General features: G+C 42.1%; 1 protein-coding gene across 1 annotated transcript in view; it reads left to right on the top strand.

Annotated features, from left to right (window-relative positions):
• TESK2 (testis associated actin remodelling kinase 2) overlaps nucleotides 1-12,934 on the top strand; it is a 122,988-nt gene that overhangs the window by 56,311 nt on the left and 53,743 nt on the right. Inside the window, exon 4 of the mRNA XM_040977742.1 lies at nucleotides 11,662-11,710. Coding sequence (XP_040833676.1) covers nucleotides 11,662-11,710 — 49 coding nt within the window. The remainder of the gene's footprint in view (nucleotides 1-11,661; nucleotides 11,711-12,934) is intronic.

Genomic DNA, 12,934 nt, shown 5'->3' with positions numbered 1-12,934 from the left:
AGGAGAGACAGAGAGGAAGATCTTCCATCTGATGTTTCACGCCCTAATTGACTGCAACAGCCGGTGCTGGGCCAATCCAAAGCTAGGACCCAGGAACTTCCTCCAGGTCTCCCACGCGGGTGCAGGGTCACAAGGCTGTGGGCTGTCCTCAACTACCTTCCCAGGCCACAAGCAGGGAGCTGGATGGGAAGTGGAGCTGCTGGGATTAGAACCAGCGACCATATGGGATCCCAGTGCGTTCAAGGTGAGGACTTTAGCCCAATAGGCCATGCTGCTGGGCCGAATTTGGTCTTTAATCAGAAGCCATGGACTGCCACTAAAGCTTTCTAAGTAGCCAATTTCTTTCTTTTTCTTTTTTCTAATTTATTCATTTTGCTTTTATTTGAAAGTTAGAGTTACAGAAAGAGGCAGAGAGGACTTCCATTTGCTGATTCACTCTGCAAGTGGTTGCAACAGCCAGGAGTGGGTCAGGCTGAAGTCAGTAGCCAAGAGCTTTATCTGGGTCTGCCATGTGGGTGGCCCATGCTCTTCTGCTTGGACCAGCATGAAGCTAGTACAAGATTTTTTTTTTTTAAAAGATGTATTATTTTTATTGGAAAGGTCGATATACAGAGAGGAGGAAAAACAGAAAGATCTTCCATCCAATGATTTACTTCCCAAGTGGCCGCAATGACCTCAGCTGAGCCAATCTGAAGCTAGGAGCTAGGAGCTTCTTCTGGGTTTCGCATGTGGGTGCAGGGTCCCAAGGCTTTGGGCCATCCTTAACTGCTTTTCCAGGGTACAGACAGAAAGCTGGATGGGAAGCTGGGTTGCTGGGCTTAGAACCGTTGCGTATATGGGATCCCACGCATGTGCAAGGCGAGAACTTTAGCTCCTTTGGTACTACTCCAGGCCCAATTGTACAAGCTTTGCAGAACTGAGCCAGTGAGTCATATTGTGCTAGCCTTGAATGCAGTCTGTTGGGATGGGCTCTGGGTCTGCTGAAGACGGGCCTGTTTTCACCATCATGTATGATATTTGGTCCTCTTTACTCTGAGAAATTGTTGGATTCTTTTTGCCTTTTGGAGAATTGTTTGACGTCTTTGCATGATTTACTGGAACAGGCAGATTTCTCTTTTGTGAGCATCTGGGTATTTTCCTCTCCTTTGCACAAGAGTCTGTAAATTGATGGCCCCACATGAAACTTCAAGTGTTGGGCTCTGGTCCCTAAGATTGAAGAGCCCAAGGTGTCTGAAGCCATCCAGACATTAAAACATGGGCCACCTGCTGATTCAAAGGTCATCAGTGGATCAAGATCAAATCTGATAAAGGCAAAGGTTTCTGGGAGGCTCAGATTACTGGCCTCAAGACTTGAAGGGGATATGGGTAGCAACGTAGTCACTCTCCTTGATGATACTCACCTGTTCATGGCCCAGGTACTTAGATGCCAGGTGCTCCCCAAGCTAGGCTGGCTGCCACTGCAGGGCCATGAAAGCCCCTGCCCCATGTGGCTCAGGCACCTAGGCCCCAGGTGCTGCCCCTGTCAAGCCAGCTACAGCTGCAGGGTTAGGTGGATCCCTGTCTCTATGCATCTTAGGTACCTAGGCAGCAGGGCCACGAGGACCCCTGCACACATGTGTCTCAGTCACCTATGCCTCAGGTGCTCCCCAGGTTGGGCCAGGCCCTGACTGTGGACCAAGCTGTCTCCTGCTCTTTCAGGAGCAGGGAGTAGAGAAGGGTAGCCACTGCTGAAGGAAAGAAATTATGTCTTGTTCATCTTTATATGTCCTTGATAGCAATAGGAAGGAATAATACAGCATCATGGTTTAAGAGCGTTGTCTGCAATCTGGGTTGACTCCTGTCTCTACCATTTATTAGCTAAATGACTTGGGAAGTTGCTTAATCTGTGCATGTTTCAGTTTTTTTACTGGTATGATAGGAATAATAAAAGTACTATTTTATTGGTTTGTTGTGACGAGTAAATGATTTTTAATATAATGTAAGCACCAAAAACAATGCCTTCCTGGTAAATGACCTATTAAGTTTGCTGCTATTGTCATTCTCATTACCAGTGCCTGGTACATAGTAGTTACTTCACATACTTTGAATATTCAGAGTTGTGCTTTAAATTTACCCAGCAAATGTTTACATTCTGTCACATGCCAGGCAGAAGAATGTAGTCTCTTTCTGTTGAGAAGCTTATGGTATAGTAGGGAAGATATGATGCCTGTGATAAAACATAATTAAAGGTAGAAGTGATGATTCCAAAGGAGCGTGTGTGGGTAAAGTACCTTGATAGTACACAAACATACTGACTCAAAAATGACTTATGTTTGGAGAGAACCAAATTTATTTTGTGAGAAGTATTTGAACTGGGCTTTGAGTATAGGTAAAATCCAAGTGGAAATAGAAAAAGTGCAATCTAGGAAGTGGGAACAACCCTAGAGAGGGCAGAAGTTTGGAGAAGCATGATAATGATATCCTATGTAATAACAAATTATGCTACTGAAAGATCAAGGCAAATGAAGTCCCTAGTTAGAGGCTGTTTTGCCAGAGGTGTCAGAGTGGAGTTTCTTGGTGTTCTAAGCTTGGAGCAGTAAAGAGCTCTCTTTTGTCTGAACAGAATCTACCTGCTCAAGTCTGTTCTGTTGTGGGTTAAGGAGTTAATTAGCACTCGTTAAGCTGAGCACTACAGGAAATGGGCTTGAGGCTAAAGCACCTGGTCTACTGAGACTCATTGGCATCCTATTGTTCTATTAAAGGGCTTGGGGGAAAGAATATATAAGGAGTAATAAAGGGAGGCTTCAGAGAGACTTCCATCATCACTGGTCTCCTGTCCTTGCTTCATCCCCAAACCCTGGAGAAGTCCACGTTACTGGCTCTTCTGGCCGGTGCATTGCTCCGTAAACCAAATGGCATCAGCAACATCTAGAAACTTAGAAATGTAGGTTTGGGCCTGGCACAACAGCCCAGTAGCTGAGTTTTTGCCTTGCATGCACCAGGATCCCATACAGACACCAGCTTACATCCCAGCTGCTCTGCTTCACATCCAACTTCCTGCTTGTGGCCTGGGAAAGCAGTAGAGGACAGCCCAAAGCCTTGGGACCCTGCACCCATGTAGGAGACCAGGGAGGAGGCTTCTAGCTGCTGGCTCCTGGCTCTTGGTTTAGATTGGTTCAGCTCCGACCATTGCAGCCACTTGGGTAGTGAATCTGTGGATGGAAGGTCTTTTTCTCTGTCTCTACTTCTCTCTGTAAATCTGCCTCTCCAATTAAAAATAAAAATAGAAATTCAGGCTCACAAGTCCCCATAACTTCTGACTGGCAGGATCATGATATGCAGTTTAACCAGATCATTCATTGATTTATTTCCTCAATTAAAATTTGAGAAGCACTAGGCTAAAATACAAAACAACTGCCCTTACTTTCAACAGGAACGTGTGTGTAATATGAAGGTAAAAATTACAAAGTTAAATAATTACTCATTCTCAAGTGTATACGTTTAGCACTTCTTTCCAGAACTGAACAGTTCTAGTTGGTGTGATTTGGGAGGGTGATACTCAAGGAGAATAACAAAAATTACAGTGTAATTTTTAAGATCCTGTCCTGTACTAAAATAGCTTTTTTTAAAAAGAACTTTTACTTACTTATTTGAGAGAAAGAGAGAACCAGATATAGAGAAATTGCCACTGGTTTACTACCCAAATGTTCACAACAGGTGGGGCTAGACCAGTCAGAAGCTAGGAGCTAAGGACTCAGTCCAGGTCTGCCACATGGATGGTGGGAATCCAATTATCTGTGATGGTAGGAAGCTGGAATCAGGAACCAGGGCCAGGACTCAAAACTAGGCACTCTGATTTTGGGTGGGAATGTCCTAGGTGGTATTTTTTTTAAAAAAAGGTTTATTTGTTTATTTGAAAGTCATAGTTATATAGATAAATAGTCCATTGTTTAGTTTGTTCTTCAGATGACTACAACAGCCAGGACTAAGCCAGGCTGGAGCCAGGAGCTTTTTCTGGGTCTCTCACATGGGTGGCAGGGAACTAAACATTTGGACCATCTTCTGCTGCTTTCCTAGTAGAGCAATGGATTGGAAGCTGAGCAGCTGGGACTTGAGCTGCTGTCCATTTGGGATGACAATATCCTAGATAGCAGCTTTATCCACTATGCTACAATATAGTCCCTTACTCCCAAAGTGGGATCTTAACTACTATGCCAAATACCTATGCCTAAAACGTAGATTTGCATCTATAATTTGCATTTTGGTAAAATTAGCAATAAAATTTCACTGAAGGCTTATTGATTAGGTTCCTGCCATCCACACGGGAGATCTTGATTTGGTTGCCCCAGCCCAGGCTGTTGCAGGTATGTGGGGATTGATCCAATAAATGAAAACTACCTAACTCTCTCTTTGCCTTTGTTTTTCTCTTACTCTTGTTCTTGCTCTGGCTCTCTCTCATTCTGTTTCAAAATTTTGTCTCTGCCTCTGAAATAAACCAAAATCTTTGAAGGGTAACATGTTGTTGTGCCATTGACTAATCTGCTGCCCACATGCTATGTCAGAGAGTTGTCTCAAGTTCTGATTATTCCACTTGCTATCCAGCTCCCTGATAAAGCACCTGGAAAACAGTGGACGACAGCTGAAGTACTTGAGTTCATGTCTCCCATGTGTGGAACCAGGATGGAGTCCCTGGCTCCTGCCTTCAGCCTAGCCCAACCCTGGCAGCTGTGGCCAAATGAACCAGCAAATGGAAGATCTCTTGTTCCCGCTTTCATTTTCATTCTCTGTCACTCTGTCTTTTGAATGAACGGATGAATGAACAAATAAATAAATAAATCTTTTTAAAAGGGGAGGGAGCCTCTCAGATATTTGACTTGGTGGTTAGGATGCTGCTTGTGCTGCTTACATCTCATCTGAGTGTCTGGTGAGTCCGGGATCAGCTTCCGGTGCAGCTTTGATAATGAGCATCCTTGAAAGACAAGGTGATGATGAAGGAAGCCCTTGGATCCTTGCTAATGATATGGGAGTTCCTGGCTCCCTGTCTTCAGTTTGGCATAACCTGGATTTGTAGGTCTTCGGGGGATGAACCAGTAGATGTAAGATCCATTCTGTTTCTCTTTGCCTTTCAGATACAATTAAAATAAATTGGAAAAAATCCTCGTTTTATCTACGAGGAAATTGAAATACAGAGGGCCATAAGTTAACAGTAGAGACCAGGTTCAAATCCAAGCACTCTGTCCAGATACATTTTACTTTATGCTATTTAGCAGTCATTCAAGAAGGGTGAAAAGTTCTAGCAATACAGTGGGAAGGGGCACAAGATGGGGAGGAGGCAGCGAGAGAAGGGATTAATGCTGAGGGCATTCAGAAGATTCCTTATGTCTACGGCCACACCACTCTGAGCGTGCCGGATCTCGTCTGTTCTTGGAAGCTAAGCAGGGTTGGGCCTGGCTAGTACTTGGATGGGAGAAGATTCCTTATAAAGAAGATGAAATTGTAGCTAATCTTGTAAGAATGCTTTCCAGCAAGTATGGTATTACAACTCAAGGGAAGAGCTCTAACTTTGTCTCTAAGTCATAAGACTCATTCATGCCATTCAATAAATCTTTATTGAAAGCTTGCTTACTATGTAGCAGACACTGTGTCAGGCATCAGAAATGCAGGAAAAATAAACAGTTTTTCACAGTGATGAACGTCACTGATGAACAATGTGGGTAAAAAAATGGATTATAATGAGTTTAAGAATAAATGAAAAAGAAATATATGGAGAATGCATACTTAATATTTCAGTAGTGTCATGGAATAGTACATTAAATCTCCACCTGCAGCACTAGCATCCCCATAAGCCTCTGTTACTAAAGAACACATCATAGGTAGCCTGCCTCTGCTACCTCCCGTCATAGTTGGGAGAGCCTTTATGAAGGAGGAAATGTAGCTTATAATTTACTTTATTGCTTATTGCTTTCGTGGGGTATTGGGAACAGAATTATTTCTAGGTAGCAATACCACTTTATTCTTTGAGAAACAGTCTTTCTATAGAAACTTTCTATAGAAATTGCTGACTAGAAACAGCAATTTATGCATACATTTTAACCATGATCTATGTAATACTCCTTTATCTTTTTATTACAATTGCCTTCCAATAGAATGATCCCCAGAATAGTTCTGCAAGAGCAAGGACTTTGTTTTATTTGCTGTCCTATTCTGAATGTCTTGCACATAGCAGCCACCAAATGAGTAATTGCTTAATAACTTAATGGCATGCCTACTCTCATAATTCCAATAATTGGTTATTATATGAACATGTGATAGGGCTACCTCTGCCTAATTTTTTTTTCTTGATTTATTTGAGTGACACACTTTCATGCCTTGGTTTACTCCTCAAATACCCATTGTGGCCTAGTTTGGGATGTGCCAAAGTCAGGAACTGGGAACTTAACCTAGGTTGCCACAGGGGTGGCAGGGACCCAACTACTTGCTCCCAGTGTGTGCATTAGCAGGAAACTGGATTGGAAGCAAAGCCAGGACTTTACCCCAAGGATTTCTACACAAGGTGTAGGCATCCCAAGTGGTGACTTAACTGCTGTGCCAAATGTTCTCCCCTGCCCAAGTAGTTTCTGATGTGGACTGAAACTCTCAGAGACTCTGCTTAGCTTACAGGCAGTGTGTCCTGCTAGCCAGAAATAGCTTTAAGCCTCAGCACTCTGTATTGCTTTTATTCATTGCTTGATAGACTTTAACCTACCCCACCTTCCTCTGACTCATCCTCTTTCATATTAGGTGGTGAGTTTTATGGTGACGTGACAGATAAATGAAGTCAAAAGTCCTACCTTTACAAAACAAGAAATGGGAGATAGGAATAGGGTTGAGGGATGGAGAGGAGAGTAGGTATTTAGAAACCAATTCCTTCCTTGTCACCTATGATGACCAATTTAATTTCTACATGATCTGCTTCTAAATTCTAGTTATGATAACTTTCTTTTGAATGTTCACAATGTATGTTATTGTATTGTATACTTTATAGTCATTATTTTATTCAGTTGTTCCAAAAACCATATACGTTTGGTGTTATCACTAATATGTTCACTTTACAAAGAGAGAAACACCTAATAAAGAGTGGAGGGTGGGATTTGAACCCATGCCCTCTAATTTTAGAGCCTTCCAAGTATTTTGCTATATTTATTCCCATCTCTTCACAAGTAAAAAATAAGTTTTAAGTAGTCACTGGAGCCTGCACCTTGTTTTCAATACTACTTTGATCCTTTCTCAATTTCTTTCCTTTATCAAGTTACCACCAAATGTGTGGATAAGGTTACAGTAAACTAGCAGTCCAGAAACACCCCTTAAAGAAACTGACATTTCCACATTATTTGAAATATGGAAACAGCGCGTTACAGCCAACCAGACATTATTCCTATTTAGTTTGTTTTCACTCAACAATCATTTGCCGAGTTTACATGCTGTTTGCTAGGTGCAGTTAGGTGTTGTGAACACGTGAAAGAATATGGTATGGACTGTGCCTTCATGGACTTTTATGGTCCCTTCCAGTGACAGACACAGCTCTGCTGTGCATCCTCATTTGCAGTCAGTTTTCCCCCCTTTCTTTGCACATCTAAACTAAAACTTAGTTGGAGCTTGGTGTTAATGAGACTGCCTTCTTGCCAACCCAAGCCACCACTATTATTGAGTTTTGATAAATATCTTCTATGACTTTATGATTATCACCAATCATAATTACTGATTAATGGTTCTTATTTAAAATTTATTTTTACATATGAGAGAACATTACAGTTTGTAGAAAATGGAATTTCAGGGCTAAAGTTTGGCATAGCAATTACAATATCTATGTCCCATGTAAATACTAAGTCCCAGCTCTGCTCCTAATTCTGGTTTTCTACTAACGTATGCCCTGGGAGGTAGCAGATGAAGGCCATGGCCTCAGAAAAGGAACAAAAGATGGCCCAAGTGATTAGGCCTCTGTCACCCATGTGGAAACCTGGCAGAAGCTCCTGACTCCTGGCTTCAGTCTAGCTCTCTCTGCCCAGGCTGTTGTGGCTACTTGGGAAGTGAACAGAAAACCCCCCACAAGCTCTTCCCTCTCTGTAACTCTGACTTCAGGGTGTTTGTGTGTGTGTGTGTGTGTGTGTGTGTGTGTATGTGTGATGGCTGTATAACATTCCAACAGTCCTTTAGTGATTGATATTTAGATTGGTATACATTATTGAAATAAATAGAAATAAATATCCTTTGTCTTACTCCTTTTGGGCTGCTTGAACAGAATACTTTTTTTGCTTTTAGAAGATTTTTTTTGAAAGGCATATTTAGAGAGATAGACAGACAGACAGATCTTCCTTCTCTGGCCAGAGCTGGGCCAGACTGAAGCCACAGCTAGGAGCTTCTTCTGGGTCTCTCACATGGGTGCAGAGGCCCAAGCCCTCGGACCATCTTGTGCTTCTTTCCCAAGTGCATTAGACTTGGTTAGAAGTAGAATAGTCAGAAATTGAGCTGTTGCATATATGGGATGTTGGCTTTGCAGGGTGAGGCTTAAATTCAGTATACCACAATACCAGCTCAGAACACAATATTTTAAATTGGATAATTTATAAACAATAGAAATTTGTTGTTCACAGTTTTGGAGGTTGGAAAATTCAAGATAAATTTGCTAACAAATACAGTATCTGGTGAGGCCTTTCTGCTTTATCTATGATGCTGTGTTGCTCTGTCTCCCCATAGTAGAAAGAGAAAGCTAGTTCCCCTTGAGCTTCTTCTATGAGGACGTTAATTCCACCCAATTACCCAAAGCCTCCACTTGTTAATACTGTCACATTAGGGCTTAAGTTCCAACTTAAGAAGTTTGGGGCCTGGCACAGTAGACTAGTAGCTAAAGTCCTCACCCTGCCTGCACTGGGATCCCATATGGATGCCGGTTCTAATCCTGGCAGCCCTTCTTCTCATCCAGCTCCTTGCACGTGGCTTGGGAAAGCAGTCGAGGATGGCCAAAAACCTTGGGACTTCCATGTGGGAGACCTGGAAGAGGCTCCAGGCTGCTGGCCTAGGATCGGCTCAGCTCTGGCCATTGCAGCCACTTAGGGAGTGAACCAGAAGATGGAAGATCTCTGTCTCTCCTCCTCTCTGTATATCTACCTTTCCAATAATAATAAAGCTTTAAAAATAAGTTGTGCTGAAATCTCAACAGCATATATTTCCTCACTTTCTGGACAGCACTGAGTGTTAAGATGAATCTTTCTTCTTCAAGTTTTACTTTTTAAAAAAAGTATTTATTTATTTTTTTAAAGATTTATTTATTTTTATTACAAAGTCAGATATACAGAGAGGAGGAGAGACAGAGAGGAAGATCTTCCGTCCGATGATTCACTCCCCAAGTGACTACAACGCCTGGTGTTGCATGGATCTGAAGCCGGGAACCAGGAACTTCCTCCAGATCTCCCACATGGGTGCAGGGTCCCAAAGCTTTGGGCCGTCCTTGTTTGCTTTCCCAGGCCACAAGCAGGGAGCTGGATGGGAAGTGGAGCTGCTGGGATTGGAACTGGCGCTCATATGGGATCCTGGCACTTTCAAGGTGAGGACTTTAGCCGCTAGGCCACGCCACTGGGCCCAAAGTTTTACTTTTTAAAAGAATTTATTTGAAAGGCAGAATGACAAAGGGAGGGAGGAAGAGAGAGAGAGAGAGAGAAATTGAGAGAGAAAGAGAGATATTGAGAGAGAAGGAAACTCCCAAAAATCTGGATTACTACTCAAATGCTGGCAATAGCGGAGCTGAATTGGGCTGAAGTGGAAGGCCAGAACTCCATTCAGATGTCCCACTTAGGTAGGGATCTAAGTGCTTGAGCCACCATCTACTTCCTGTTAAGGTGTGTATTAGCAGGAAGCTGTACAGAAGATAGAGCAGGGACTTGAACCCAGGCACTTTGATATGGGATGCAAGAGGCCCAAAATGTCATCTTAACCACTGTAGCATAATCCCTGCCCCTATCAATTTTTTAAAAGGTTTACTTATTTTTATTGAAAGGCAGATTTACAGAGAGAAGGAGATATAGAAAGATCTTCTGTTTGCTGGCCCCCTGCCCAAATGGCTGCAAGTGCCAGAACTAAGTCAATCTGAAGCCAGGAGACAGGAGCTACTTCTGGGACTCTCACATGGATGCAGAGTCCCAAGGTTTTGGAACATCCTCTCTACTGCTTTCCCAGCTCATAAGCAGAGGGCTGGATGGGAAGTGGAGCAGCCAGGACATGAACTGGTGCCTATATGGGATGTCAGTGCTTGAAGGAGGTGGATTAGCCAACTGAGCCACTGAGCCAGATTCTATCAATCTGAGTCTTTGTTCATTTGCTAAGTTTAAAATTGGTATCTTCAAGACCCACCACAATAGCCTAGTGGCTAAAGTCCTTGCCTTGAACACACCAGGATCCCATATGGGAGCTGGTTCTAATCCCAGCAGTCCCACTTCCCATCCAGCTGCCTGCTTGTGGCCTGGGAAAGCAGTCAAGGATGGCCCAAAGCCTTGGAACATTGCACCCGCATGGGAGACCTGGAAGAAGCTCCTGGCTCCTGGCTTTGGACTGACATAGCATCGGCTGTTGCACTCACTTGGGGGGTGAATCACCGGACGGAAGATCATCTTCCTCGCTGTCTCTCCTCCTCTCTGTATATCTGCCTTTCCATTAAAAATAAATAAATCTTTAAAAAAATTGGTATCTTCTTATTTTGGTGTGCATTTCTTGAATTATCAGTGAAGTTGACACATTTTGTATTTTTACTGCCACTTTATGATGTTTACATGCCATTTGCTTGCATCTTCACTGTTTTGTTATACATTTGAAAACATTCTTTATGTGTTAACGAAGGTAGTTCTTTGTCATCCAGCAAATGTGTTTTTTTCCAGTTTATTATTTGTAAATTGTAGATGTTGTGATTAAGTAGCCCAACTTGCATACTTTGTAGAAAACTGAATCCAAATATGGTTAATGACTATTCTCTTTTTTCTTTTTTTTTTTTTGTCAGTATATAGTCAGATAGTAGCAGAGCTGAAATGAATCTGTGTCCTTTTTTCTCAGTGTGTTGTTTTTCCATTGTACTATTCTGTAAGACTTAATACCCTCCATCCCTATTCTGGATCTTGCTACAGTTGATATTTCATGATAAGTTTAGACACATGTCAGCCTGATATCTTAATTTGCATTAAGGTGACAGGCATTGTGGCACAGTGATTTCAGCTGGTGTCTGGTGTCATATCTCTTGTTGGAGTGCTTGGGATAAAATCCCGCCTCCACTTCCCATTCAGCTTTCCATAAATGTATATCCTGAGAGGCATCAAATGATGATTCAAATATATGCATTCCTACCACCCGTATAGGAGACCTAGATGGAGTTACTGACTTTTGGATTCAGCTTGGACCAGCCATGGCTGTTGCAGGCCTTTGGAGAGAGAACCAGCAGATGGAAGATTCTCTCTCTTTGCTTTTTGAATAAAAAGATAAATAAACAAATACACTTAAAAAAAATCAAAAGGCTCTAGGTTTTCCAGGATATACAGGAACCTGGGTGACCTCTTAGATATTGGACTATTTCTACCACTTAAGTGACTAAACTGGTTCTGTAAATGGCATTTATATTCATGTTCTTTTCACTTGTTGAAAAGTTTATTTATTTATTTTTTTTAGGTTCATGGGTGTATGTGTACATCAAGGACAATTGCATGCACTTACAGAGGTAAGACTTCAGTGTTTATGTTCCTATCGTATTACTCATGTATATACGTAAAAGGTATGTGTGTTTATGTCTGTGTGAAAATGAAACTGTTAAGAATGCATTCTGCTGTTGCCTGGAGATAGTAGTCATATTTCTTAATGCTCTTGTATTCCCTCATGATACTTGGCAATTACTCCTAGAATACTAGTGCTTGGTGTTAAATTGGTTCTTGCTCCCTGGGTAGCTCCCTCCTATGCCAAGGTTTGGTATTACTCTATTGCAAACTCTCTCATGGGAAGAATTCTCAGAACACCTGGAAATATTTCATGTTCTGGTCTATAATTCCAGTCACTGTTCTGGCTTTTTGATTGGTCTTATTATTTATTAAAATCAATTTTAATCTCTATCCTTATTTCATTTCCAGTGTCTGCAAGGCAGATAAATATATGATAGTCATTATTCAATCTCTGGAAACCAGAGACCTCTCTAGAACAAAGATTTCCAAAATTCGGGTGCCGGGTTATTAGCTTTAGACTTTGCTAGAGTGCTTTGTGAAAACAGATTTCTGGAGTCTACTAGGTTTAACAGGTCCAAATAGGAACTAACTCTATCCCTGTAAGTTTCCCAGCTTATACTCTTGAGCAACAAGAATGTTCTAGAATGTTTTCACATTCTTCTTTGAAAAGTAAGTACCGAAGAACAAAGTGAAGAAATATAGGAAGGAAAGTTGTTTAACAGAATTTGCAAGAGCATTGGTTTCCTGCTACTTTGCTGCTTGTTATTAAACCTTGACACCCTATGAAGGAAGGCTTCATGTGATTCATCCTGTCTTCGTAATTCTCAGTTACCAAAGGTGCAGAATATACAATGTCTGTGGCTGTGTTCTGCTGCTTCTGTGGACAGCCAAAGGAGATGGAGTAGTGAGGAAGTAGAGAATGGTCTCTAATTTTTTTTTGAGATATATTTACTTGAAAGCCAAAGTAAAAGAAAGAAAGACACAACCAAATAAACGAACCAACTTCCATCTGCCTATTCACTTCCCAAATGGATGCAATAGCTAGGGCTGGACCAGGCCAAAACCAGGAACCAGGAATTCTATCTGGTTATCCCGTAAGGGTGGCAGGGACCTAGGCACCTGGACCATGATCCACTATTTTTCCAGGAATATTCACAGGCATGCTGGATCAGGAGCAGAGCAGTCGTGCCTAGAACTGGCCCTCCAATATGGGATACTGGCATCCCAAG

Source organism: Ochotona curzoniae, unplaced genomic scaffold (assembly GCF_017591425.1).
Source record: "Ochotona curzoniae isolate NIBS_2020 unplaced genomic scaffold, NIBS_Ocur_1.0 contig_2855, whole genome shotgun sequence".
Taxonomy (NCBI): Eukaryota; Metazoa; Chordata; class Mammalia; order Lagomorpha; family Ochotonidae; genus Ochotona; species Ochotona curzoniae.
The sequence above is the reverse complement of the archived record's forward strand: the minus strand, read 5'-3'. Positions and strand labels throughout refer to the sequence as shown.